At 39.2% G+C, this 26,552-nt stretch overlaps 1 protein-coding gene and 1 long non-coding RNA gene across 4 annotated transcripts in view; one reads left to right on the forward strand and one right to left on the reverse strand.

Annotated features, from left to right (window-relative positions):
* The first annotated feature begins 5,803 nt into the window (after positions 1–5,803).
* LOC148369918 (protein polyglycylase TTLL10-like) overlaps positions 5,804–26,552 on the forward strand; it is a 38,898-nt gene continuing 18,149 nt past the window's right edge. For 2 of the 3 annotated variants that reach the window (XR_015850063.1, XM_088332157.1), the window contains exons 1-9: positions 5,804–5,991; positions 7,035–7,209; positions 9,633–9,714; positions 13,648–13,766; positions 13,835–13,955; positions 19,609–19,694; positions 21,853–22,033; positions 23,005–23,176; positions 24,367–24,507. Coding sequence is in view for 2 of the 3 variants with exons in the window: in XM_088332157.1 (XP_088188283.1) it covers positions 7,044–7,209; positions 9,633–9,714; positions 13,648–13,766; positions 13,835–13,955; positions 19,609–19,694; positions 21,853–22,033; positions 23,005–23,176; positions 24,367–24,507 (1,068 nt within the window). In the remaining variant the exon portion in view is untranslated. Of the gene's footprint in view, positions 5,992–7,034; positions 7,210–9,632; positions 9,715–13,647; positions 13,767–13,834; positions 13,956–19,608; positions 19,695–21,852; positions 22,034–23,004; positions 23,177–24,366; positions 24,508–26,552 lie in introns of those variants that run through there. The other variant, XM_088332158.1, reaches the window with a different exon arrangement.
* LOC148369919 (uncharacterized) lies at positions 6,946–13,890 on the reverse strand. The gene is made up of 3 exons (XR_015850064.1): positions 13,751–13,890; positions 9,200–9,347; positions 6,946–7,158 (listed from the first exon to the last, which is right to left on the reverse strand). It is a non-coding gene; the product is annotated as an uncharacterized LOC148369919 (long non-coding RNA).

A 26,552-nucleotide genomic window follows, 5' to 3' on the forward strand; every position in this document is an offset into this window, starting at 1 on the left:
GGTTCAATTCCAGTACCGACCTTCCTGTTTGGAGTTTACATGTTCGCCTCAGTGAGTTTTCTCCGGGCACTCCAGTTTCCTCCCATGTACTAAAAACATGCATGGCCGAAAACGGGCAAGTCAAAATTGTCAATAAGAATAAGTTATTTATGTTTGTATCTGTTCAGATTTACAAATAAAAAACTTATATTTGATTCAAGCAATGTATAAATAATAGCAAAGAGAAAACTATTTTACTCTCTTACATTATAAATGAAGTCTTTGTGCTGCTCCTTTTGAATGAAAGCATCAATACGTAATTCTCCATAATGAAAAAAAGGCCACTCACATAGAAATGTCACGATTGCCCATTGCCCTCAGCTGTGCCTGCTCGTTTGGCGCCAGCTGCTGCTCGTTGCCTGATTGGCTCCACTGCTATTTAAAGTCAGTGCTTTCATTCACTCCTTGTCAGTCCGTCAATGAACCTCTGCAGTTGCAAGGCATGCATTTTGACTCTGTCCGCTATCCTGCTCATGTATCCAGTATCCGGTTTTGATCCTGTCTGTCCCATCCTGTCCGGTATCCTGCTCTTGTATCCAGTATCCAGCATCGATCCCGTCTGTCCCGTCCTGTCCGGCATCTTGCTCGTGAATCCAGTATCCGGTATCGATCCCGTCTGTCCAGTCCTGTCCATGATTATGCTTGGGCAGCCTGTATCCGTTGTCGATCCCGGCCTGTCCGGTATCTTGCTTGTGCATCCTGTACCCGGTATCGGTCGCGCCTGCCTGGTATACTGCTCGTGTATCCAGTATCCCGTATCGATCCCGTTTGTCCAGTCCTGTCCATGATTATGCTTGGGCAGCCTGTATCCGTTGTCGATCCCGGCCTGTCCGGTATCTTGCTTGTGCATCCTGTACCCGGTATCGATCCCGCCTGCCCGGTATACTGCTCGTGTATCCAGTATCCCGTATCGATCCCGTTTGTCCCGTCCTGTCCGGTATCTTGCTCGTGCATCCAGTATCAGGTATAGGGCCCGTTCTGTCCGGTATCTGCTCGTGTATCTGGTATCGATCCCGTCTGTCCTGTCCGGTTTCAATCTCGTCTGCCCCTGGCTTCCTGTTATGCCGCGCCTGACTTCTCTGTCTCACTTCTTCTGCCCAGCGATCGCGCGCATGACTGCTCCGTTTCCGTAAAATAAAGCTTGGTGTGAAAACTTTACGCGTTTGGGTCCACCATCTGTTTGGGTCCTGACAAGAAAATAATAATTGGATGGCTTTACTCACTGTTAGCTTGCTAATACTATCAATAATTTCTTTGCTTGGGGCTAAAGAGCACGCCAAAAAAGAATCTTTGGTCTCACTATCACCCTCTGTCATGAGCAGACTTGGGTGCGTTACTGATAAATAGTAATTAGTTACTAGTTACTTCATTTAAAAAGTAACACAGTTGCCCTCCAGATTACTTAAAAAAGAAAAAGTACCGCATTACTCCGAAAGTAACTAGTTTAAATTACCGTACATGTACTCGTATAGAACCAAGGAATTAGCAAACCCTTCATATTATTTGGCTTGTGCCATCTTGAGCTTTTGCAAACTAACTCTTAGCCGAGGAACTCCATATCTGTTTTGTCTCTGGGCTTGAAATCACTCGCAAATCGTCTCCCATTTCTGTGTATTGTCTAAGACATTGCCTTATTTTCTCCATGACGTATTGCAAAAATAGTTTTACAAATAAAAAGTCCCAAATTTGGCGAACTTATCCCGTAAATTCTGTGCTCACGTTCTCCCCATTGATTTACCATCGGTTTGTTGTTCATGTATAAGCGACGCCCCATTCCCAACACACTGCCTAACATCTGCTACTGGTGACACACAACCGAACATGTGCATATAAGCTGAACCCCTGAATTTGGTACTTTAGTTTATAGTTGTAAATTGGGCTTGGAAGTGAGTCAAAAAAGAAAAGGAAGACAAAAGACGTGAGAGTATATACGTTAGGGAGAATATCTTTGTGAGGAGTAATTCAGCGCTCTCATACGGCGTTGCTATAACTGCAATTCGATTTACTTTGTAGGAAAATGTCAACGTGCCCACCCTTTAAAGATAGTTGCTGGTGGATACAGGGTTGTATATGACAACATGAATGATGCAATAGGATTCAGTAATCAGAAGTCACTATAATTCATGATCTGCATCCGATAAACAGCGGAATTACTCAGTAGTGTGGTAACGCAGTAGAGTTGGAGAGAGGTTTCTGATTTTCTTAATGCTCAGCTTGTTGAGTTTTTTTTCTCACCTGGATGTAGATTTCAGATCAGGGGACGTTGTCATTGTGGCCTGTACAGTCTTTTAAGACGTTTTTGTGATTAAGGGATATAAAAATAAATGGGAAGTGACTTGACAGAGTTTTATTGATAACGCGTTACAGTACTCATTCCAGAGAAAAGTAATTGCGTTCCAGGTATGCGATACTTTGTAATGCTTGAGTCCCAAAATTGGCCTTTAGGCAAGAGAAGTATGCGCCTTACTGTGCTTCTAAAGATGCTCAAAGCATACAAATTGAAACAATTAATTACCTTTGAATCTGAATGTTTAATCATTATAATGTATGTATTTCCCTGTCCTAACTCTCAAACAGAGGATTTGTATATGTAAAGGGAAAAAAAAAAATTATCGGTTGGAGACTGTTACCCAAGATATGCTTTAGAGTGTTTGGCAGGAGCTGGATTATTGACTTGACATACCTTTCTGTGTCTCAGGCGCATACTGAAGATTTGTGAAATTGTTAGCATAATCCACATGCTTTTGAGTTCTAATTCAAATTCAGAAGAATAGATCCAATGATCCTCAACATTAATACTTTGTAATTGTCATGATTACCGATGTGATGCACCTGTTCCCGCTCCTTTAGCGCCAACTACCTTGGACTCTGATTGGCTCCCTGTCACTATTTAAACGCACATCTATCTGTCACCTGTTGTCAGTCCGTCTGCGAACCTCAGTTTACTCTAGGCAAGCATTTTCGACCCTGACTCACTACTATTTCTGCTCCCGTCTTTGACCCGTTTTTTGATCTTGACCACGTGTACTCTCCTCTCCTGCTTTTTGACTCGTTGCTGATCCCGACCAGGTTTTTTTGCTCTCCTGTCCCGGCTCCTGACCTGTATTTTCCGTTCCCGTCACCGCTCGCCATCGCTCGCCATTGCTCGCCATCGCTCGCCATCGCTCGCCATCGCTCGCCATCGCTCGCCATCGCTTGCCATCGCTCGCCCCGGAAGTACCACTTCCGCATTCAGAGCGACCCTCTTCCCGCGACCAGCGATCACCAGATCGTGGGTGCAATCCTTTCCTTTATTCCCAATAAAACTGAGAAAAACGTAACGCAAGTGGGTCCTGTCTCCGTTCTGGTCTTGACAGTAATTTAATTTGCCTTCTTGTACTTTCAGTACTATCTTCATCTTAAAACATGTGAATTTTTTGGAAAATTCAGCAATTTCGAAAAACAAAATCAAAAAATTGTAAAGTTAAATAAGAACTAACTATAACACATCTATCTATCTATCTATCTATCTATCTATCTATCTATCTAACTTTATATTTTTATATATGTTTCCATTATGACAGCTGAGGCTGTGCCTCACCTGCCTCCCCTGACTGCCTGTCACTGGTGCATTGAAAAGTGCAGGTGTACCGAATATTGTGGCTGAAGACTTTGTCATGAAATTAACATTACAAAAACCCATCCAAACATTGAGGTTTACTTAAGGGGTTATCATATATGAACTCACACAAACACACATGCACACTTGGTCTTGGCAGATGGGGTGGAAGGGTTGTAAAACAAACCCGCTGTCTTTATCCACCTGCGGCGTCCTTTAACGTCTATCAAATGGCGATTTTTCATCAAGGCGTGGCTGACATCGGCTGAGAAGAGAGGGCGAGGCCAGGGGAAGGCGGTGGGGCCGATTGGAGGCCCACTTTTAAGGGCCCAGCTTCTCGTGTCTTACAGCATTGGAGCATTTAGAGATGGCAAATGGCCTGACGCCACAACTGTCAACCTCAGTCAATTGCTCCCTTTATTAATGCTTGAAATTTCCCTTAGTAAGCGATAATAAACCTTGTTAAGAAATTGTGTAAATTAGTTGATTTGTTTACCAATTAAACAACACAATTCTTTCACCGTCTTTTTTAGTTCTTTCCCCACTTGCAGCAAATTGTTGCTGATTGTAAGTAGCAGTGCAGGATTTTGCAAACTTCCTTAGTGATGAGAATTCCATCTCTCTTTAGAGAACTGGTTCTTTCGCCTTAGCTCACTATAAAGAGAGGGCCCTTTTGGCTTCTATACAGCTCTTTTTTTATTTGGCTTTGATCCACGTGTAAGCACTTATTTGGTAACATCGTGCACAAGATCATTTTGAAAAGGGGGAAAATAAACATAAAGATAAATGGAAAAGAAAAAAAGAAGAAGAAAAAAAGGAAAAAGAAAAACAGCCAAAAAATAAAAAATAGGAAGAAAAAGGAGAGATGAAAAACAAAAAAGCAAGAACAACAAATGGGAAACAAAAACAAAGAAGAAATAAATTATTGGACAGACCCAAATGCAGGAGATGTAAAACATAGTTTGATCAAAACCACAACAGGGGAGCGTTTCTCTAACAACAAAACCAATTTCACTGGAGAGAAGTGATTGTGGAATCAGGACTCCTCAGGAGGTAAAATCTGGGAGGGAAGACTTGAGGGGGGAACTTTGGAGGGGAGTCTTGGAGTGGCTTTTGGTGCATAAAGATCTTGAAAAGAAGATATGATGAAAAATTTAAAAAAGATTGTTGCAGTGGATTATCTTGGGACGAGGAAGGAACTGAAGAAGAAGGTCTGGGAGGAGAAGCACGGCGTCTTGGTTAATGAATAACTAGAGCTGAATTCAAAACAATTTAGAAACATAAGGTGGAGGCCCGGAGTATTTATGGTAGAGGTTGGCTACCTAGTTGATGCGGAGCCCCTGGACAGGATAGTTCAGCGGGTGATTGCAAAATGAGCTGATGGTGCCATCTTTTGGAGTAGGGGGAGGGACTGCAGTCACTAAACCGTGACACAAAAGGAGAAAAGAGAAGAAAAAAGGTAAAGACAAGAAAAAAAGAAAAAACTATGAGAAAAGAGGGGAAAAAACTAAGAAAAAAAAGCAATTGAAAGGAATTTTTTCAAGCACTTTTCAGCCAATTCATCACCACTCAAATTGCTGTATAAAGACAATCCTGAAAAAAGTGTCCACATCCAGTTTCCATATCCAACAAAGTACAGACTAACCAAGTGAAGAAAAAATGGCAATATTATTTGCAAGGTCGTAGATGGAGACTGGCCTCAGTTGTAAGTACATCAGAATATTGCCAAGCATGTTCCTAACCAATAAAGTAAGAAAGATAAGGAACAATATAAACATTTTTTTTAATAGCTGGAGAGCCATTTGCCGCTGCACCTGTGCACGCCACCATTTGATGGATCGATTTTGCGCAAAAACAAAAGAATGCTAGCCAGAACACTGTTCAAGACTGCTGGATCATTCAAACAATAGCGATTAAGGTCTTTGTGGACACACAATGGCGTAGCGTGGACACAACACAGGGGGCCTCCAGGTAGTTAATATTAGATGAGTCCAAACACAAAGTGAATTTGCAATACGCACGCTTGAAGGCTCGCTGTGGAAAGATTGTCCTAGTAATGGCAACTGTTGCCATGGCTCACACCACAAGCCAATCTACCCACGGTTGTGGTGGGAGGAGTGAAGCCGAGAAAGGCCGAGTGGGGGGCAGCGGGAGGGATCCGGGTGACCTACAGTGTAGCAGACAAGAGCATTGTTTGCGGGTGACTCGACTGTTTGACTTGACTCGGCACTTGAATGAACTTGCAAGTGCTTAAGATTTAGGAGGCTCCGACCTGAGCCGAGGCCAGGGCGGTCAGTGGAGCGCAAGCAAAAATACGCTCGTATTTGGATCTTTGCTACTTGTGGGGTGTCGAGGTAAGGATAACATCATTTATTGTTGATTGGATAATGTTAATATTTAAAAACACAAATTCAAAACTATAGTGGAACTGTTCCTTATTTCACTCAATGAAAATAAATGTTAGGGGCATGTAACATTTTGTTTATGCTTTTTGTATATGCATGGATTTAAAGATATGAGGTACAAAAGCTGGATGGTAGCCACTCACACACACACACAAACATATATATATATATATATATATATATATATATATATATATATATATATATATATATATATATATATATATATATATATATATATATATATATATATATGTATATATATATGTATATATACTTTATTATGTTTTGTTTTTTCTGTGTTTATATGTTTTGTTTTTGCTGTGGCGTAAGAAGCAAGTTTGATAAATTTGATCAAGATGCAGCCAATAATAGACTGCAGGCATGTCGAACATAAGACCCACAGGCTGAATCTGCCCTGTTGGATTACTTAACCCATACATTTCTTAGTATGTTAAAAAAAAGAAGCAAGTCTCTAGGTCATTTCCATCAAAAGTTAAGAGTTTCTTTTTAAATAAATGCAAAACAAAGGCTCTTGCTGGCCCCTACGGGGCAGTGTTGAGTTTGTGCAGCGTAGTGAGTTGGTTCAGGTGTAAAACTGCATTCACTCAACTGTTAAAATAAACCAGTTAACACATTCAATGCCAACCATGAGATACTTTTGTGTGGAGTTTGCATGTTCTTCTCGTGCACTCCGGTTTCCTCCCGCATTCCAATGATTGTCCCTAGGGTGTTCCCTGCCCAAATATAGCTAGGATGGGCTTCAGCATCACTGCGACCCTACTGAGGATAGGCATATAAATATATATATATATATATATATATATATATATATATATATATATATATATATATATATATATATATATATATATATATGCCTATCCTCAGTATTTCCTTTATTTTGCAAAATCATTGTCCCTTTTTTTCTATTCAGCAGTTTCAAGTGCTGCGTTTAACGAAAGGCCCTCCATCTTCTCGTTGTTCTGCAGTTGGCGATCATGTCGTCTGTGAGCACGGTAGCTTGGAACGATGACAAGAACGTAGCAGAAGACAATCCAGCTAAAGCATCATCGTCTCCAGCACCAATGACCGCCCAAGTAAAAGGGAAACCATCTGGTGAAGACAAAAAGGGATGTTTGAACAAGAAACGCGACAGAAGATCACGTGAGTGCAGGAAGTATCCCAACAAATAAGGTTTTTGTTGTTAAAGGTAATGCCAAACAACATTTTTTATCAATCAGGCACAGAATGCGTAGCGTTCCGCCCAACTATTATGCAAATATGTTGCAAAATATTCCACGCGGCAGGGGAATGGAGACATTAAGTTAAAAAGTTGGCACATCTGGCTTGTTTCTTCTTGCCCTGTGATGTCATGAATCAACACAACACTTTCAAAATGGAGAATCCCATCAACACAACATGTGAGGCCAGCTACAAAACAGACAGCGGTTGCATATGCTCATTTCTGTTTGGAGAAATGGGATCTATGCTCACCTTGGCACTGGTGTCCTTGTGACTGTTTTTTTGGAGTCGCGTGCTTCGACTTCCAAAATCTATGTGGGGGAAGTTTAACGTAACAGTGTGCATTCATTGTTCACCCATAGCATAGTATTTGTTGACTTAAAAAAAGCATTTGATACCATTAATCATAATATATTATTGAAAAAACTGGAAAGATATGGCATCAGGGGCGTGTCTTTGCAATATATTCAAAGTTATTTGACGGGGAGGAAGCAATATGTAATAATGGGAGAGTTGTCATATCAATACTTGGACATCTGTTGTGGAGTACCACAGGGTTCTATCCTGGGTCCATAGTTATTTAATTTGTATATCAACGATATTATCAATGTTTCAAAACTATTTAAAATAGTAATATTTCCAGACGACACTAACATTTTCTATTCAAATGATAACTATATTCATTTGGTAACCTGTATTAATCGTGAACTAATTAACCTAAAAGTATGGATGGATATAAATAAATTATCTTTAAATTTAAATAAAACCAAAGTAATATTCTTTGGTAATCGCAAGGCAAATCAAGATTTAGAAGTAAAAATGGATGGTGCTGCAATAGACACTGTATCAGAAATTAAGTTTTTAGGGGTCATAATAGACAATAAATTAAGCTGGAAAACACACATACAAACTAAAGTATCTAAAAGCATTTGAATAATTAATAAAGCCTAATTCATTTTAAACTATAATGCATTGTATTTATTGTATTGTTCTCCAGTTCTGCCATACTTAACATATTGTGCAGAAGTCTGGCGCAATAATTACAAAAGTTCACTACAGCCCCTTTTTATACTCCAAAAACGTGCAATTAGATCTATACACAGGGTAGGATATCGAGATCATACTAATATTTTATTCCTGAAGTCCAAACTATTAAAATTAGATGATTTAGTAAAATTTTCCACTGCACAACTGCTATTTAAGGTCAACAAAAACATAGTGCCAGAAAACGTCCATAAATTATTCATTCGAAAAGAAGGATATTATAACTTAAGGGGCTGTAGTGAATTCATGATCCCAAAGGTGAGAACCACCAGGAGAACTATGTGTGTGTCTGTGTGTGGAGTCAAGCTCTGGAACGGTTTGCAAGACAAGATCAAACGCTGTCCATCTATTCACATGTTCAAATTTAAATACAAAAAAAACATTCCTGGCGGAATACAGGGATGAAGAAAATCGGGTATGAGTGATACGAGTGCGTCTAGAACTATGTTTTATTGTTGCTGTCTTTATACCATAACTGTTATTATTAATAGTATTACAATTGTTGTTCTATATTTGGTGTGTTTAATAGGGAAGATGAAGGGGTAGGGAATATAAGCATTTGCTTCTGATTACCCCTTTTCGAACATATTATGTAATATTATTTTGTTGTTGAGTTATTGTTTTGTTCTATTTTTATTTTCATGTTCAAATAAAGTTTTCATTTATTCATTCATTCATTGTTTGCCTTCGTCTCCTGTCTTGTTTGCTCCCTGGTTGGCGTTCGTTGGCTGCACACAGTGTGTTGTTTGGGCACTAGCCTGGTTTTTGAGCCTGTTTTGCCGTGTCCCTAGGTTCATTCCTGTCTAGCTTTGCCTTTGTTGCTGTAGCTGTTTTTCGTTGTGGGTTCTCAGTTAGCCTGGCTACTTACTGTGTGTCATTTGGTTGGCCAGACTCATTTTTCCGCAGAGGGTCCGGCTGCCTTTTGTTGTTCGGTCCTGGTTAGCTCCCTGTGTGGTGTATTTGCCAGTTAGATCTTTTTGGCTGCTTACTCTTTGTTGCGCCATTACTGCATCCACCTGCAACACAACGCCTAGGTATTTTCCACAAAAACTAACAAAACTTCACTTTAAAGACTCATAACCTTTTCAACGAATTGACACGTAAACCAGTATGGAGTTTGGCTTGCATGCATTCCGATGTTCCTCAAATGACGTCGCATATCAGGAAGTCAAAGATGAGACATGGAATATACAGATGAAATATACAGTATATAGATTTTATGCAAAAATAATGCACTATTTACTCACATTTATTGTGTTTTGGTAATAGCTTTGAACCCTAACTATTGTGTTTCTCTTCAGTCAGGGAAAACGTGCGTCATATTGAGGAGCCGAAAGGTTCTAGTCCTTTCTTCTACTTTGGAGGAACCAATGGTGCTGAGATGTAAGTCTTTAGATGCCCTCTTGGCAGAAACATCAAGACAGCAGGTTTATTTATTACATATACATTTTAATCTTTAACTGAGGGGTAACCAAGATTTTTGAAACCGGGAGCTACTATTTGTTACTGATTGGCACAAAGGGCATATCTTAAATAACATCTCACATGTTGTTAAAATGATGTTACTATGTTATTACCAGGATATATTTTTAGAATAGATGCAGTCAAGCACAAAACATCATGCCAGTTAGGAATCAAATTTCCTGGAAAATCATAATGACCCATCACTGGTGAGCTTTTTTTTTACCCTGTCCGCATGCTACTGAGGTGCTCAAGGGGCCCGCGGGCAACACATAGGAGACCCTTGCTCCAAATGATTAATTTACTTTTTTTTTCTCAACGTTTTTAAAACAGTAAATTTTCATTGAGAAATCTCATGATCTACTACCCCTAAAATATGTCAATGATGAAATGTGCAGTTTTAGTTCATATTTTTTAAATGGTCTGCATTTTATATATCCCTTTTCAAGTCAATGAAGACCTCCCGAAGGGCTTTACAATATGCTTCACACCTACCCATTCACACACACTCACATACCGATAGCAGCGGCAGCCATGCAAGGCAACTACCTGCTTATCGGGGGTATTAGGGATTGAGCGTCTTGCCCAAGGACACTTCGACATTTAACACGGAGAAGCAGGGAATCGAACCTGCGACCTCTTGATCCCAGGACAAGTGCTTTACCTCCCGAGCTACTGCCGCCCCAACGTCCAGCTAACAAACTGAAAATACATAATTGATAATAATGATGTAGTCTAATAATAGTCTGTAATATGTACAGTCCTTTGAGACTTCTTGTAGTTAAGAGCTATACAAATAACCATGACCTGACTTGGCTTGACCAAAATTTCCTTTTTTTTTAAATATTCTGTGTTGGCTGTGGCTGGGGATAGACGTCGAGGCAAAACGTGTTTCCAAATAATTTTGGTAAATTATTTTGTTTCAACTGCGTGGAACCTACACGGTAAAATACTTAAAATTTCCCGTTTTAAATAATTCTCTTTTGACTGTATTCTACTGTATTCACAGCATAATAATAGAAATAAAATTAGCTAATTATTTAATGTAGCAGACCGGATATAGTTTTGCCCAGTTGGAATGTATATTTTGAATGTATATTTTCTTTATTTAACCTCAAATTAAAGAAATTTATTTTGAAATAATTCATAAAAAGGAAAAATAATGTTTAAATTGAGCAAAGTCATTTGTTAGCAGAGCAAGAACATTTTATCTGCAAAGATGGTTACTTTCTATTCTTGGAATTTTTGAAAGTGTGCCTTATAATCATGTGCCCTTTATAGAGCAAAAGGGGACAATTAAAATGTAATTATTTTCCATTCTGTAGCTATTTCTGATCGAATTAATTAATTTTCTTTGCAAAACTATATTTCCCAATATACAGTCGTATACAAAAGTTTGAGCACCCATGATCATTTTCAAGATTTTCCTTTATAAATCGTTGGTTGTTCGTATCAGCAATTTCAATTGAATGTATCATATAGCAGACAACTGACCTCCTTTTTAGGTACGGATTAGAAGTAAGTTCTGGACTAAAAAATCCAGCCCGACCCTACCAGGCCCATGAGTATAAAATCCTGAACCAGCCCGAATCCGACCAATTAACTTGACTTGAAGGACCGGGCCTGAACTAAAGCTGCGCTTCAACCTCGAAGTACTTCCCCAGCTAAAGTACGCACGGCGCCGAAATTTGGAGTCGAGGTGAAGCTTCGGGTTTACATCGGGCTCGGTCCTTCAAATATGCACTTCAGCGCAAAAGTACGCGTAGAGCTGAGGTGCAGCGCCGAAGTGTCGTTACTCAAGTAAAAGTACAGTTACTTCAGTAACATATCACTCTCAGGAGGTAGAGCGCTGGTCTTGGGATTAAGAGATCGCAGGTTCGATTCCAGGCTCCTCCGTGTTATATGTCAAAGTGTCCTTGGGCAAGACACTGAATCCCTAATGCCCCCCAATAAGCAGGTTGGTGATTGGTGTGTGTGTGTGTGTGTGTGAGTGTGTGTGAATTAGTAAGATTATTTTAAAGATTTTCCTTTATAAATCATTGGTTGTTCGCATCAGCAATTTCAGTTGAATGTATCATATAGCAGACAAACACAGATATATCTGAGAATTAAAATAAGGTTCATAGGATTTACAGAAAGTGTGCAATAATTACTTAAACAAAAGTAGGCAAGTGCATAAATTTGGGCAACCTTGTTGCTTTATTGATTTAAATAACTTTAGCACTGATTATTGGAACAAAAAATAGTTTGGTAAGCTCATTAACCCTTGACTTACATACAAAGGTGAAGCCAATCATGAGAAAAGGTATTTAAGCAAGTGGTTCTCCTCTTTGCATCTTCTCTGAAGAATGGCAACATGGGAGCCTCAGAACAACTGTCAAATGACCTGAAAACATTATTGTTCAACATCATGGTTTAGGGTAAGGATACAAAAAGCTAGCTCAGGGATTTCAGCTGTCAATTTCCACTATGAGGAACATAGTGAAAAAATGGAGTACACAGGCACAGTTATAGTTAAGGCCTGGAGTGGCAGGCCAAGAAAAATCTCAGATAAGGAGAGGCGAAGGATGGTGAGAACAGTCAAACTCAACCCACAGACCTGGTTGAAAGACCTACAACATGATCTTGCTGCAGACGTTATCACTGCGCATCGTTCAACTATTCAGCGCACTTTGCACAAGGAGATGCTGTGTGGGAGAGTAATGCGGCAGAAGCCTTTTCTGCGCACATGCCACAAACAGAGTTGCTTGAGGTATGCTAAAGCACATTTGGACAAGCCAGCTTTTTTTGGGAATAAGGTGCTGTGGACTGATGAAACTAAAATTGAGTTATTTGGACATAACAAGGCAAAAAATACTTCTATGGATATACTACAAAAATTCTTCAAAAATACGACTAAAATACTGCTCTGGAAATACATCAATTATACTTCTGCTGAAATACTAAAATATATAAATACAGTATATAATACCATAAGTTATAAAACAACTAGAGAAAAATTACTACAAACATACTACTACAAGAGGTTTACAACACAAATACCTCAAATTATTCCTATAGCGATACTACAAAAGTTATCCTATAAAAGTATCACAGAAATACTGAAAAAATAAAACTACAGTACCAGTGTACTACAAAAATACTGCAGAAATACTACAGATATACCACAAACATTGTAAAATGGAAATACTACTAAATACAACAAATACTAAAAAAATAACACTTCAGTAATACCACAAACATATTAGAATAATAAATTACTGTATAATACAAAAATACCATGAAAATACAACAGATATACAACAAAAAATCTACTTTTGAAATACAACAAAAGTACTACAGAAATAGTAAAAAAACACTATTATGGAAATACTCCATAAAAATTACTTCAGAAATACGAAAAAAATAGTAAAAAAATAAAACTACTGTTACACTACAAAAAACTCCAGAACCTTTATAAAAATCTGACTTCAGAAATACTAAAACGTAAAAAACCCCAACAGTAAAACTTCAAAGCTGCATAACAAATAAAGTGCTTAAAACAGGGACCTAATATACTATTTTGCTCTAATTGTGGTCGTTCCAAAACCAATTTGATGAAACTAATCTATTTTTAAAAAATTGTAACATGTTATATGCGGCCCCTGAATCACCACCCCTGGAGTAGTACATGGAATTAATTCTAGTACGGATGCAAATGATCAAGTAGTAGGGGGCCCCGAATCTAATTTTGCTTGGGGCCCTATTGAGGCTTGGGCCGATCCTGCCGGCAAGATAAAATGAACAATTTCCTGCAGCACACCAGATAAAGTGTAACGACACAGTGGTTTAATCTATTTAATGTCTGTTGTTCAGAGTGAGTGCCTACTGTGAGAGGAGAGGATGGAAAAGGTCTTACAACAAGAACAGGGAGGACTTCAAACTCAAGTGGTGCGAGACCAAATCTTCACGCACGTACCTCAACTTCAGAGAAGGTGAATGTTTGTTGTAAAAGACCAGATTCTTCCCATGTTGTGCGAACGGATTACATCTTGGTTTCCAGGAGAACAGCTGGTGTACCAGATCCCCAACAACAAGGTCCTCACCACCAAGATCGGCCTGCTCAGTAGTCTGCGGGTGTACGAGCGGGTTGGCTGCAAGGTCGACTACGGGAGAGCGCTAAGGTCAGTTTTAAACCCCAGTGTGTGATATTTCACCACTAGATGGCACTGTTGTCTAATGCAAACAAAAATCAGTCCCAAGAGCACAGCGTAGCAGCAAAAGACGGCAGTAGGAGGCGCAAAATATTACACACAGTCCATTTAATCTTTGATCGTTTTACAGATTAGATGCATCGGAGGACGGGTGATGTTTATTGACAGGTTCTGAATCCAATAGATCAGGGGGCTCAAACTCAATTTACCTGGGGGACTCCGAAGTTAGGGTCTGGTTGAGGATAGGCCAAATCAGGTTTTCCACAAAAAAGTTTTTGTCAAAACATTCTAGCAGTTTTAAATACATATGTTTTTCAATTCCCTACAAAATCCAAAAAAATAATTCATAGGTTGAGAAATTTCTATTAGTTTAAATAACATAAGCCTCACCTAGAGAGAAATGACATAATTGTCCGCCATCTTCCTGCGACTGGTATCCAAAAAACAACCCCTGGCAAAAGGCTGGGCAAGAAAATACAAGAAAAATAGTGCTCTATAGTCACTTCAGAGCAGGGGTGTTAAACAGGCGGCCTGCGGGCTGGATCAGGCCCGCTAGGGATTTAATCTGGCATGCGAGACATCACTCAGAGAAGCGCAAGACAAAAACGAGATGCAGGTTGAAACATGTCCACTTGATGTTGCCAAAGCCAGGCGCTGTCTCACAAAGACGCTGTACTTGTTTTTCTCTGTCTCTCTCTCTCTCTCTCTCTCTCTCTCTCTCTCTCTCTCTCTCTCTCTCTCTCTCTCTCTCTCTCTCTCTCTCTCTCTCTCTCTCTCTCTCTCTCTCTCTCTCTCTCTCTCTCTCTCTCTCTCTCTATAATCCCGCCCCCGAGAGAATGTTCTATCGTGTGGCCCCCGAGTTAGAATGAGTTTGACAACCCTGCTTTAGAGCAATGGTTCTCAAAAAGTGGGGCGGGCCCCATGGGGGTGCTAGGCTCTGTCAAGGGGGTCGTGAGCACGGTTAACCTCGGGGAACTTTCCAAAGAATCAAGTGCAATTGCACCACCACAATGCTAGGGAGCAGTGGCGCTCTCATCAGAAGTGTTTTGTTTTAATTTAACCTTCCATGCCTTGCATATAGCACAGAGTATGAGTTGAGTATGAAGTGTAGCAAGGTGGAGTGGGCCCTCAAGTGACCCAATGAAAAAAATAATTAACTCGGATGAGGAGACAGACTTCTTGGGAGGGCGAGAGAGGATTTCTTCTTCCACGGGGGTTGCGTGAGAGTAAATAATGACTTCAGAGTCTCCGTAAGTTTCATTCTTACATGGAATCTTTGGCAGACGTTTTCTGTTGCAAGACAGAACACTACAACATCTAGTGATTAAATGATACACACTGTTCCTTTAGTGTCCTTATTAAAGCTGGGGCCTCCAACTATCATCCTGAGGGCTACAAGGATGAGTCCACTGCCGTAGATTTTTTCTTACACCGCATTTAAAAAAACTGACCTCCTTTTTAGGTACGGATTAGAAGTAATATCTGGGCTAAAAAAATCCAGCCCGATCCTACCAGGCCCACAAGTATAAAATCCTGAACCAGCCCGAATCCGACCAATTAACTTGACTTGAAGGACCGGGCCTGAAGTAAAGCTGCGCTTCAGCCTCGAAGTACTTCCCAGCTAAAGTACGCACGGCGCCGAAATTTGGGTTAGAGGTGAAGCTTCGGGTTTACATCGGGCTCGGTCCTTCAAATATGCACTTCGGCGCAAAAGTACGCGTGGAGCTGAGGTGCAGTGCCGAAGTGTCGTTACTCAAGTACAAGTACAGTTACTTCAGTAACATATCACTCTCAGGAGGTAGAGCGCTGGTCTTGGGATTAATAGATCGCAGGTTCGATTCCAGGCTTCTCCGTGTTATATGTCAATGTGTCCTTGGGCAAGACTCTGAATCCCTAATGCCCCCTAATAAGCAGGTTGGTTATTGGTGTGTGAGTGAGTGTGTGTGAATGGGTAAGTATGAAGCACATTGTAAGGCGCTTTTGGAAGTCTTCGTTGACTTGAAAAGCACTACATAAATGCAGATCATTTACATTTATTTACATCTAGTAGAATTAAAAAGTAAGGATCCAAATAATTACTTGAGTAAAAGTAAGGGCGAAGGAGAAGCTCAGCCCGGCCCGACTTATAGATTGACATTTGATGCCCGAACCTGGAATAACAGGTTCAGGTCTGGGCTCAAGATCTTACCTCTAGTACAGATACACAAGTACTGGTACCATAACCTGACTTTATTTTAAGGTCTGTTTTCTGAATGACTTTAGTAGGAGCTCTTCAGACCACCCTATTAAATGTGTTTTGACTCATTTCTGAGTAACAGTAAATGAATTGTAATGTGTTTGGGAACTGAACGTTTTTCTTGTAGGAACTTCTGCTGCCTTTTGGCCCGTATCCCCTTGGAAAAGAGTATTTGTAACCCTCATGTTTACCCTGGTTAAATACATTTAAATAAAACTAACAGACTGGCTAACCAAAAAACTAAACTACGCTCATGACATCAGATTAATCCAGCATTGGTTATACTCTTTTGGCCATTTAACAATCAGAAAGTATTTTTTAAATTATTATTATTATTTTTTAAATAAACATAGAAAACGCTAGTAATTTCTCCCAAAATTTAATAAGGAGGATTATCATATGGGGATTCTCTGTTCTTTCTTTAAAAAGAGAGAATTATTTTCCTACTTTTGGGGATAATATTTTTGTTTTGTAAAAATAGTAATTTGATACTAGGTACTTATCAGCTAATCCATCCATCCACCCATCCATCCATTATCTACACCGCTTATCCTCAGTAGGGTCGCCGGGGTGCTGGAGCCCATCCCAGCCATCTTCAAGCAGTGGGCCGGTGATGTCCTGAACTGGTTGCCAGCCAGTCGCAGGGCACACAAGGGCAGACAACTCACTCGCTCATTCACACCTAGGGACAATTTGGACCGACCAATTACCCTGACATGCATGTTTTTGGAATGTGGAAGGAAATCAGAGTGCCCGGAGGAAACCCACACAAGCACGGGGAGAACATGCAAACTCTACACAGGAGGTTCGATCACATGACTTCAGAACGGTGCCGCATACGCTAACCATAATTGAGAATAAGGTTGTATTATTATTTTTAGGAACTTAAGATAAATATCATGTTAGGATTTATCATTTCTTGAATATTTTGTTAAAAGGACATTATTTAGCGCCTCTTTGTGGTTTCAAAACAACTTAATTCATTTATTTTTTTACATGTATCTTTAAATTTAATTTAAACAATAGACAAATATAAAATGATGGTATATTTTTTGAAAAGAAAAAGAGAAATTTGCATTTAATTGACAAAACGTTTTTCTCACCTAGATGGAGCTGACATAATTGTCTGCCATCTTGCTGCTTTGGGTACATAAAAAACAAAACCATCGCGACAGATTGGGCAGAATAAACACAAAGAAAAATAGTGCGGTTTTGTCTCTTTCAATCTCCAAATTTTGTATTCTTCCTTGTGCTTTTTGCACTCATTTTTGGTTGCGCAACACAATGACATCTGGTGGTCAAACAATACACACAGTCCCTTGATATTTATAAGAGAGTAGGGAATTTGTTGTATCTGTCTCTGTTATCGATTACTCAAGATTTAAGCTTTAGTTGGTTTAAGATCAGGCAATGGTGTAATTGTAATCCTGTGCAGTCCTTTGAGACGTTATTGTGATTAAGGGCTATACAAATAAATGTGACTTGAGTTGTATGAAAAAAATGTGGCATTTAATATCCCTAATCAAAAGTTGGACTGGTATTGATCATTTGTGTTGGTATGAATGAATGAATGAATTAATACTTTATTTCGAACATTGAAATAAAAACAGGATAAAAACAATGAGTCAACAACAAATAATGTCACAAAACATGTTCGAAAAGGAGTAGTCAGAAGCAGATGCTTATTTACCCCTTTATCTTCCCTAATTAATGCATTTTACAAATCCTCTTCTCCACTTGTGTCTAATATAACAAAATCTCATGGATATATTTATTACATAGGTCAGATATCAATAATTATAATAATTACAATAATCACATATTTTATACACTAAACTTCGTAATACCCATCCCTCAATGTCATAATGCCACTAGTTACCAAATATCACTGCGGCACCAATGATAATAACATAAAAAATAAAAATTATATTTATAATAACAGTTATGATATGATTATAGCAACAATAACAACAAGTTAACCATAATTTTAAACGCAGTATTTCCAGTCTCACTCATATCCCATTTTCTTCATCCCTGTATTTCGCCAGTAATGTTTTTTTGTATTTGAATTTGAACACATGAATAGTTGGACATTGTTTGATCTCATCTTGTAAATTATTCCAAAGTTTGACTCCACACACAGACACACACATACTTTTCTTGGTTGTTCTCACCTTTGGGATTTTGAATTTACTACAGCCCCTCAAGTTATAATTTCCCTCTTTTCGAGAGAATACATTTGGGATGTTTTCTGTCACCATGTTTTTGTTGACATTAAGTAACATTTGTGAAGTGAAAAATTTTATTAAATCATCCAATTTTAATAATTTGGACTGCATGAATAAAATATTAGTATGATCACGATTACCTACCCTGTGTATGGTTCTTATTGCACGTTTTTGGAGGATAAAAAGGGGCTGGTAGTGAACTTTTATAATTATTGCCACAGACTTCTGCACAATATGTTAAATATGACAGAAGTAAAAAACAATATAATAAATACAATGCATTATAATTTAAAAGGAATTTGGCTTTATTATTTATTGAAATGCTTTTAGAGTTTGTATGTGTCTGATGTGTTTTCCAAAATAATTTATCATCTATTATGACCCCTAAAAGCTTAATTTCTGATACAATGTCTATTGCAGCACCATCCATTTTTACTTCTAAATCTTGATTTGCCTTGCGATTACCAAAGAATATTACTTTGGTTTTATTTAAATTCAAAGATAATTTATTTATATCCATCCATACTTTTAGTTTAATTCACGATTAATGCAGGTTACCAAATCAATATAGTTATCATTTGAATAGAAAATATTAGTGTCGTCTGCAAATATTACTAATTTTAATAGTTTTGAAACATTAAAAATATCATTGACATATTAATTAAATAACTTTGGACCCAGGATAGAGCCCTGTGGTACTCCAGTATGAATGGTATCACAGTTGACTGATCCCATAATTACCTGGGTTGTTTGGGCACCATTTCCTGTGGTGTGTCTTGGTGTGGTGTGTCAAAAGCCATTTTTGGGGGGTAGGGGTTTGCTCTCCCACATGAAACAGATGGAACTGGTTTCCATCGTTAGCAGTAGCAGGAGAAACGTCCTGATCTGACTCAGCTACAGCACCTTCATCATCTAGTCGCTATTGTTTTTCAGTGTAAAGCGTCACCCTGCCCTTTGGAGATGAGCCGGACGTGTGACAATACTGGTATCAAACAAGAATTGATATAAAACATTCACTTTAATGGAAGAACTTCAAATCATTCCTTAGCTTGAATTTGCACTCAGTGTTCGACATCCCCTCTCTTTTCTAATGCTCGGGTAAAATGTGCTTGTATGCGGAGATGATTTTAAGGGGTAATTATTTGTTTATGCCACACAGGAGGTTGAAAATAGACGAGTTCATCCCTAAAACTTTCCGTATGGACATCAGAGAAGAGCGAGAGGCTTTCTTTGCTCAACACGAGGGTATGCATACACTACAAATATTATTCCCTATACACACACACACATGCCACTCCCTGGTTGAGCAGGTTCAGTTAGCTTAGTAGGCTATAAAATCAGAGAGTAAAATGGGATTGTCTGCGTGTGAACACAACAGGTGCCTGGGTATCACAGGTAATAAAAAAAAAAAAGAAGCACATCACCTCCCGTGAGGCTCTGATGAAATCACCCGGGGAACATGCTGTTGCCATAGTGATGAGGCGCCATGGGCAGGACTGAAGCACAAACAAGGAGGAAGGAAAATGTTTGGAAAGAGTTCCACATCCGATGCAGTTTTACTTCTTAGTTTTCTTCCTCCCCTTCTTGTTTCTATTTCATAATAGCCATAATATATGATGGCAAAAAAGGCTGTCATTTGGGTTTATATTTATTATTATAAGGTTGGAATAAATATGTCCTTAAAATTAGCGGTGGGAAAAAAACCTACATTTATAGATAAATTGGTTATGTTTTACAAAAGAGAAGCCAGGCCCAGACACACAGCTGGGTGAATGGCCAGATTATTGGGGGTCGGAAGGAAATCAACAAAAATGGGTTAAAAAACAAATGATAAACAAAACGAGAATGGTGGACGGGAAAGCTGTTCTTGTCTGAGAGAGTAGAATGTCTATTTGAAAAAGCTACTGAGTCAGCAAAACCCTGAAAACCTTTTTGGGGACAGTTTTAACATCTTGGGTAACCTTGATAGCGTTGATATTCAATTGGAGAGTGGAATGTCTTTCTCTGAAAAATGCTCAAACAACAAAAGCAAAAGGGCTGAGTCAGCTATTTTGGGATTTTTTTCACATCTCGGGTAACATTCCTGCCTACGTGTAGAAGATGGTGGTCAGCTCTAAACTCCTTTCCCTTTTCTTGTCGGGACAGACACACAAACAAACTTAATCTAAAACGAAAAACATTATCACCACCCTCGCTTCGCTTGTTTGTGATGAACACAGTCTGAACAAAACTTATGGCTTGCAAGTAGTGATGGGCAAAACGAACCGTCGAATCTTGTGTCGAGTAAAAGTAGGTTCTGAGAGTTTGTGTTGGTTTGTGTTGGTGTTGTTTTACAAGGTAGTTAATTCTTCGATGGTAGGAGACAAAATAGATTAAATCACATTGCATTAGAGACAATAGTTTGTCTTAAAGGTGGGGGGCATCATTTTAAGAGTCCTTAAAAAGTTGAAAGTTAAATATTTGTTCTATGAAGCATGTGTTAACAATGCCCAACTGAGTTCAAAGTGCCTTTATGCTTTATTTTCCCCCGCGCCTTATCTGCTTTTATTTTACTTTTAGCCAATGTGTTTGGGGTGGAACACATTAGGGAAGAAAAGCAGGGGGTGAGAGGGAAGTTTCATGTCATTCTTGTTCCTGTGTTTTTTTTTTCTTTCTATTTGTTAGTGTTTCATGAAAATGGTGGAAGTAAGAAGCAGCCTGCTTCGAATATGTCCAAACACCAACCCAAGTTTCAAAAAAGATGAAAAAAGAGTTTATTTTAGCATGTCTAAGAAAAATGTACTTGCATGGGCAATCTGAAGAGACTGACAGAGGCTGCAATTATGGCACAAACCAGGAGATGGCGTCAACGAGTGAAAAGTATCCAAATTCCGTACCGATCCATCCAACAAATATCCATAAAAAGCAGTTTCTGAAAGTATATGCATTGATTTCTTTATTCATTGAAAGAAAATACAAGTTATGAGCAATTCTTCAGGTCTTCATTACGGCATTACAATACTAAATACATCTGCAATATTGCACTGCTGCAGTAGGGGTCATTAAAGAGCTAATATGAATGAAACACTGAGTAAGCCTGAAAGATTTCAACACTTGTCTCATTGGGCCACGAAGCATCACTTTGCCCATCACTACTGACTAGGAACATTAAGTCCTGAGACCAAGGACAAGCATGAAAGGATCAGGAACCAAGTGCATGCAGGAAAATCATTGAATGGCCTGCAACAATCCGACAGTTTCTGCTGTGGACATACTCATTATATGCAGGTTGTTATTGAGGGTAGATTAAAGGAAGGTGTCGGATCCTCCAGTCAATATGTCTGCTGGCGCCCTCTATAAGATGGTGCTGTTTTGGATACTAACAATATTCTCGTAATGAAATTCCCCTCTTGGCATTGGACAGCACCGAGCACCAATTCCAGTCCAATGTGGATCTGCAAGCCCAATGGTCTGAACCAGGGCAGGGGGATCTTCCTGCTGAAGAGCGCAGATGACTTCACCGCCTTCAAGCTGAAGCTGCAACACGCCGAAAACGTTCCCGCCAAAAGGATACAGCGTCACCCTCAAGCTTATGTTGTCCAACAGTGAGTACACATCTTAATAAAGTGTGTGGAGCAGTGGTGTCCATTTTACTCCTAGGCCTTCAGCAATGTTCTACTGAGTCCTTCTTGAAAAAATATCCTTACAAATACCATCATTTATGGCATCATGGTTCAAAAAATCCTACACAGAAACACACGTGCGCACACCTGCTAGTCGCATAGCTTTAATCGTATACAACTCAGGCTATTTTCCAGAGGATTTAAACATCAATAAACCTGAGTCAGCAATCAAATTGTGTCACTATGCAAAATACAGCAAACATTTAAAAAAAAGAATTTTGAATTAATCGTCCTCAAACTTTTGCCTCCCCACGCGATCTTGCCTCTCTTGACAGGTCCATCTTGAAAATGGCTTTTGCAAGTATATCTGTGACCAAATATTTATTGTCATCCCCTTCAGCCATAGTGAATAGTCAATTTAGTAACATGGCACATTTTTTATATTTTTAACTCAAAAAAGCTACGTTGTAGCTTGGTTGATCTGCCTGCGCTTAACTCAAGTGAGTATCCTATCACAAGACACGTACATGTCATGTTCAACATGAGGTCTTCTAGCTGGCCCCATTGTCACCATCTCGGGATTTGATTTGCTATTGCAACTCTTTATCAGTTACATGTGCCATTCACTTACAGGCCTCAGACTTTAGCACTATTGATTCTATACTTTTGAAAAATATGTTCAAAATGAAACGAACTTTTGTTACAATTATAATAGTGATATCTGGTTATGTTAGGCCAGCAAAGAATGCCTTGCTGGCCCTGACGGCCCACCACTGGTCTTGAGATGGATATATTTTTGTTTTGATGCCACACAGCGATTGAGTTATATACCTTTTCAGCGGATTGCCCCTTTATGCTAGTTCCAGATCTGCAGTTTAATTTTCAGTTATTGTAATGTTGAAGCCCCTACTCCTCTGTAAGTGTCAGCTATATGTCCCTCAATCCTGTTGCAGTTACATCCAGAGGCCGCTGCTGTTACGAGGAAAAAAGTTTGATGTGCGCTCTTATCTCCTTATCGCCTGCACGTCACCTTGCATGGTCTTCTTTCGACACGGGTACGCCCGATTGACCTGTGACCTCTATGACCCCACTTCCAATAACCTCTCAGCACATTTGACAAATCAGGTACCAGTTTTCAAGTTGGGTAGCGCTTATAATAACAATACTGTAATCCCTCGTTTATGGCGCTCAATGGGGACAGGGACTCTACCCAATGTGCAAGAACCTGCGAAGTAGCCCCCCACCCCATTTGTAACATGCGCTCTGCTGGCCCCCTGAACCCAGAAATAGACAACCGGAGGATAAGGCCTGCCATAATACTAAGCAAGAGTAACAATACCGGTGCCTTATTTACATGTATCGATCATTGGCAGCTTTGTTTCCATGGTTGTCATGTTTTTGCTTCTCCCTTTAGCATTACTGCAAGCTGGGTTCTTTTCATTTCAGGTGGAAAAAACAGAAAAATAGAGCCGCCATGCATTACACGAATTTGTATTCTCGATCCCACTGAAAACAATAGTCAGCTGGGGAAAATGGATGACTGCCATAAGGTTGCCTTTCAATTTAGGCAGGGAAAAACTGAAAAACAGAAGCGCCAGCCACAACCGTGTATTTCATTTTTGGCGGGCCAGAAATTCACTTGTCTGGACAAAAGCACCTCAGCCAGTCCCCACTTAGACCAATATGCAATAAAGGATGATGGATCGTGGCCGCACAGTCGCTGTTCATTTTAGAAGTAAATATCAGAAGAAAGAGTTGTCATACATTACAAAAAAAAATTCTCTCAGCTCTTACTCTTAGGGATATTCAAATGGAAATAATGGATTGTGGCCAAAACTGTGAAGTTCATTTTAGGTGGGTCACGATAGCACACTTTAGCGGCCTGAACTGAAAAAAAACAGTGCTCTGCCAGCCTCTGCATTCAGCAATGGATCGCCACCACAAACGTGCATTTTATTTTAGGTGGGCCAGAACAGCAAGCGACAAAAGTGCCTTCTGTCCTCGCAGCATTATGTAATCAGCGGCCGCATGAATGTGGTTCACTTTTTGGTGGAGAGACCGGCAAAAAGGAGCCACCGGGCCTGATGAAAACAAAAATACACTCTGGTGGCCGGGCCATACTAGCAGCAATTTTCAATTGGGGATTGCAGAATATTTTTTAAACCAAGATTTACTGAGGCCGCAAAGTATGAAGCGTGAAGTAGCGAGGGATTACAGTCACAAAACAAAAGCCAACAAGAATTATGATGCTCTTTCAAGTAGTTATCCATTTATGTTATGTGTGGGTATGTGCGTCTCCTGGTGGCTGCCTCTAGTACGTGCAGAAAAAGAACCCTCAGTACGAGCACATGAAGGAGGAGACGGTGTGGTCCATGGAGAGCTTAAACGCTCATGTTAACGATCACTTTCAGGTTGCAAAGAATCTGCCAAGGGACTGGGTGCTGGCAACCTTCACGGTGAGTGCTGCTCTTGTTTTCTGGCTTCTCGCAGGGACCAATTAGCAGTCATTGGTACAACCTGAGCTCATTAAGACTATCTTGTTATGTTTATGGATTCCTTAACCAGCAGGGTCGTAGAAGCACCATTTCCTGTGGTGTGTCCTGGGTAAGTACAACCTGGTGGTGCCCATCACTCTCCAGGCTGTGTTTTGGGGTAGGGGATTGCTCACTCACATGAAACAGATAGTACTGGTTTCGATGTTTACCAGTGTTAGGAGAAGCCTCCCGATCTGACCCAGATACAGAACCTTCATCATCTGTTCCCCGTTGTTTTTCAGTTTAAATGGTCATCCCACTCTTCAGAGATGAGCCAGAACTCTGCATTGACATGCAACGACATGTGACCAAACTAATGCTAGATCCTAAATCACTGGGGAAAAATGTTTTAGTATCATATCGTACATTACTGAAATATGAATATGCTATGAAAATAAGATGATATCTAAGCTTAATCCAGGGAGGGATCTTTTTCAGGAGTATGATAATGAAAAGTGTGGATTATTGGTTATCCCTATTTTCGAAATTGCTTCATTATAAAACTCAATTCATGGCATTTGATACTTAGATGGTGTTTATTCTTTGAGATGTAAATATCACAGAAAGTACACGGTTAAGACAAATAAATTCAAAATGTATTAATGTTAAATATCATAAAACGTATTCAAATGTGGATGAGAAGTTCAAAAGCATGTTAAACATTTCACAAATGTTCATTATGTACACCGCTTAAGACACGGCATACGTCAGGTCTCCTGCCAAACACGCTGAAGCATATCTTGGGCAACAGTCTCCAGCAGATGATTTTTTTTCTTTTTAAATACAAATCATTTGCGAGAGAGTCAGTACAGGGGAATACATATATTTTCTACAATAATTAATTATTATTATTCCTAGGATATCATTTTTGAAACACCCTGTATTATGTTAATGTCTCTCAGTATCGGCAAAGAATAGGTTGTAATCTACTCGTTGCATTGCTGTTCTACAATGGCACTGCTTGTTTGCAACACCAACCTTAACGATTTCTGTATTTTTTTATCCTTTCAAGGGACAATGTGTATTATTTGACCACTAGATGTCGAGGAATAGTGTCGTGCAACCAAAAAGAGTGTTAAAAAGTACAAAGAATAATACAAACTACTGACTCTCACTGGCACCAAAACCGTTAATTTTACTTCTTATTTTTAGGCCAGTCTTTTTGAGGTTTTTGGGAACCTGTAACCAGTGTTGGGAATAACGCTGTAATAAATAACACTGTTATATAACGGTCTAATTTTTTCATTAAGGCGGTAATCTAACGTGTTACTTTTTCCGCAGTTACAATACTATTATTGTTACTGACAGACAAAAACGGTGCGTTACTTTGAATGAAGCAGTTCTCCACCCTCCTATGAATTTCTCACGTCACGTCTTTTTGTAATATATTCCCATTCATAATAACGACTACCATACAGATTGATAGCGATTATGAATACTGTATCTACTAATGCATTGAAAGAAAAGGCGAACTTGGACTGAGTTTTGACAGCACCGGACTTGTGTTGTCCGCAAATGAAACGGCTCTATGAGATAGCTCTTGGAAATGGGAACTTTGAGACACTATTTTTCTTTTGGGAACTGTAAAAATGTTTTGTTTTTTTCAGGGATTCTGTGCTGTTGACTTTGACTTTGTTGAGTACAAAGAGGGTTAAAATTGTTTTGTATTTTATCTTTTTCTTTGTGGATTTATGTATCCAGGATTTTGTTTGTTCCCTGCGTTTTTCAGTGTTAACAATAAAGGGTTCATTTTGCTGTTTGTTTTATTTTTTTAAGTTTCCCCCCTTTTTCAAGTCATTAACAATAACACATTATAAATGGTAATATTATAATATTATAATATTTAAAAGGGCCATTTAGGAGCCAAAAGAGCTGGCCAGGCTGAAAAAGTTCTCTAGAAAAAAGTCGTAATTCCCATCCCTATAACAGACCATTTGGATTAGATTTAATTTATTAAACCTATTTGG

Source organism: Urocampus carinirostris, chromosome 3 (genome assembly GCF_059441175.1).
Source record: "Urocampus carinirostris isolate Australia breed hairy pipefish chromosome 3, RoL_Ucar_1.0, whole genome shotgun sequence".
In the NCBI taxonomy this organism is placed as follows: Eukaryota; Metazoa; Chordata; class Actinopteri; order Syngnathiformes; family Syngnathidae; genus Urocampus; species Urocampus carinirostris.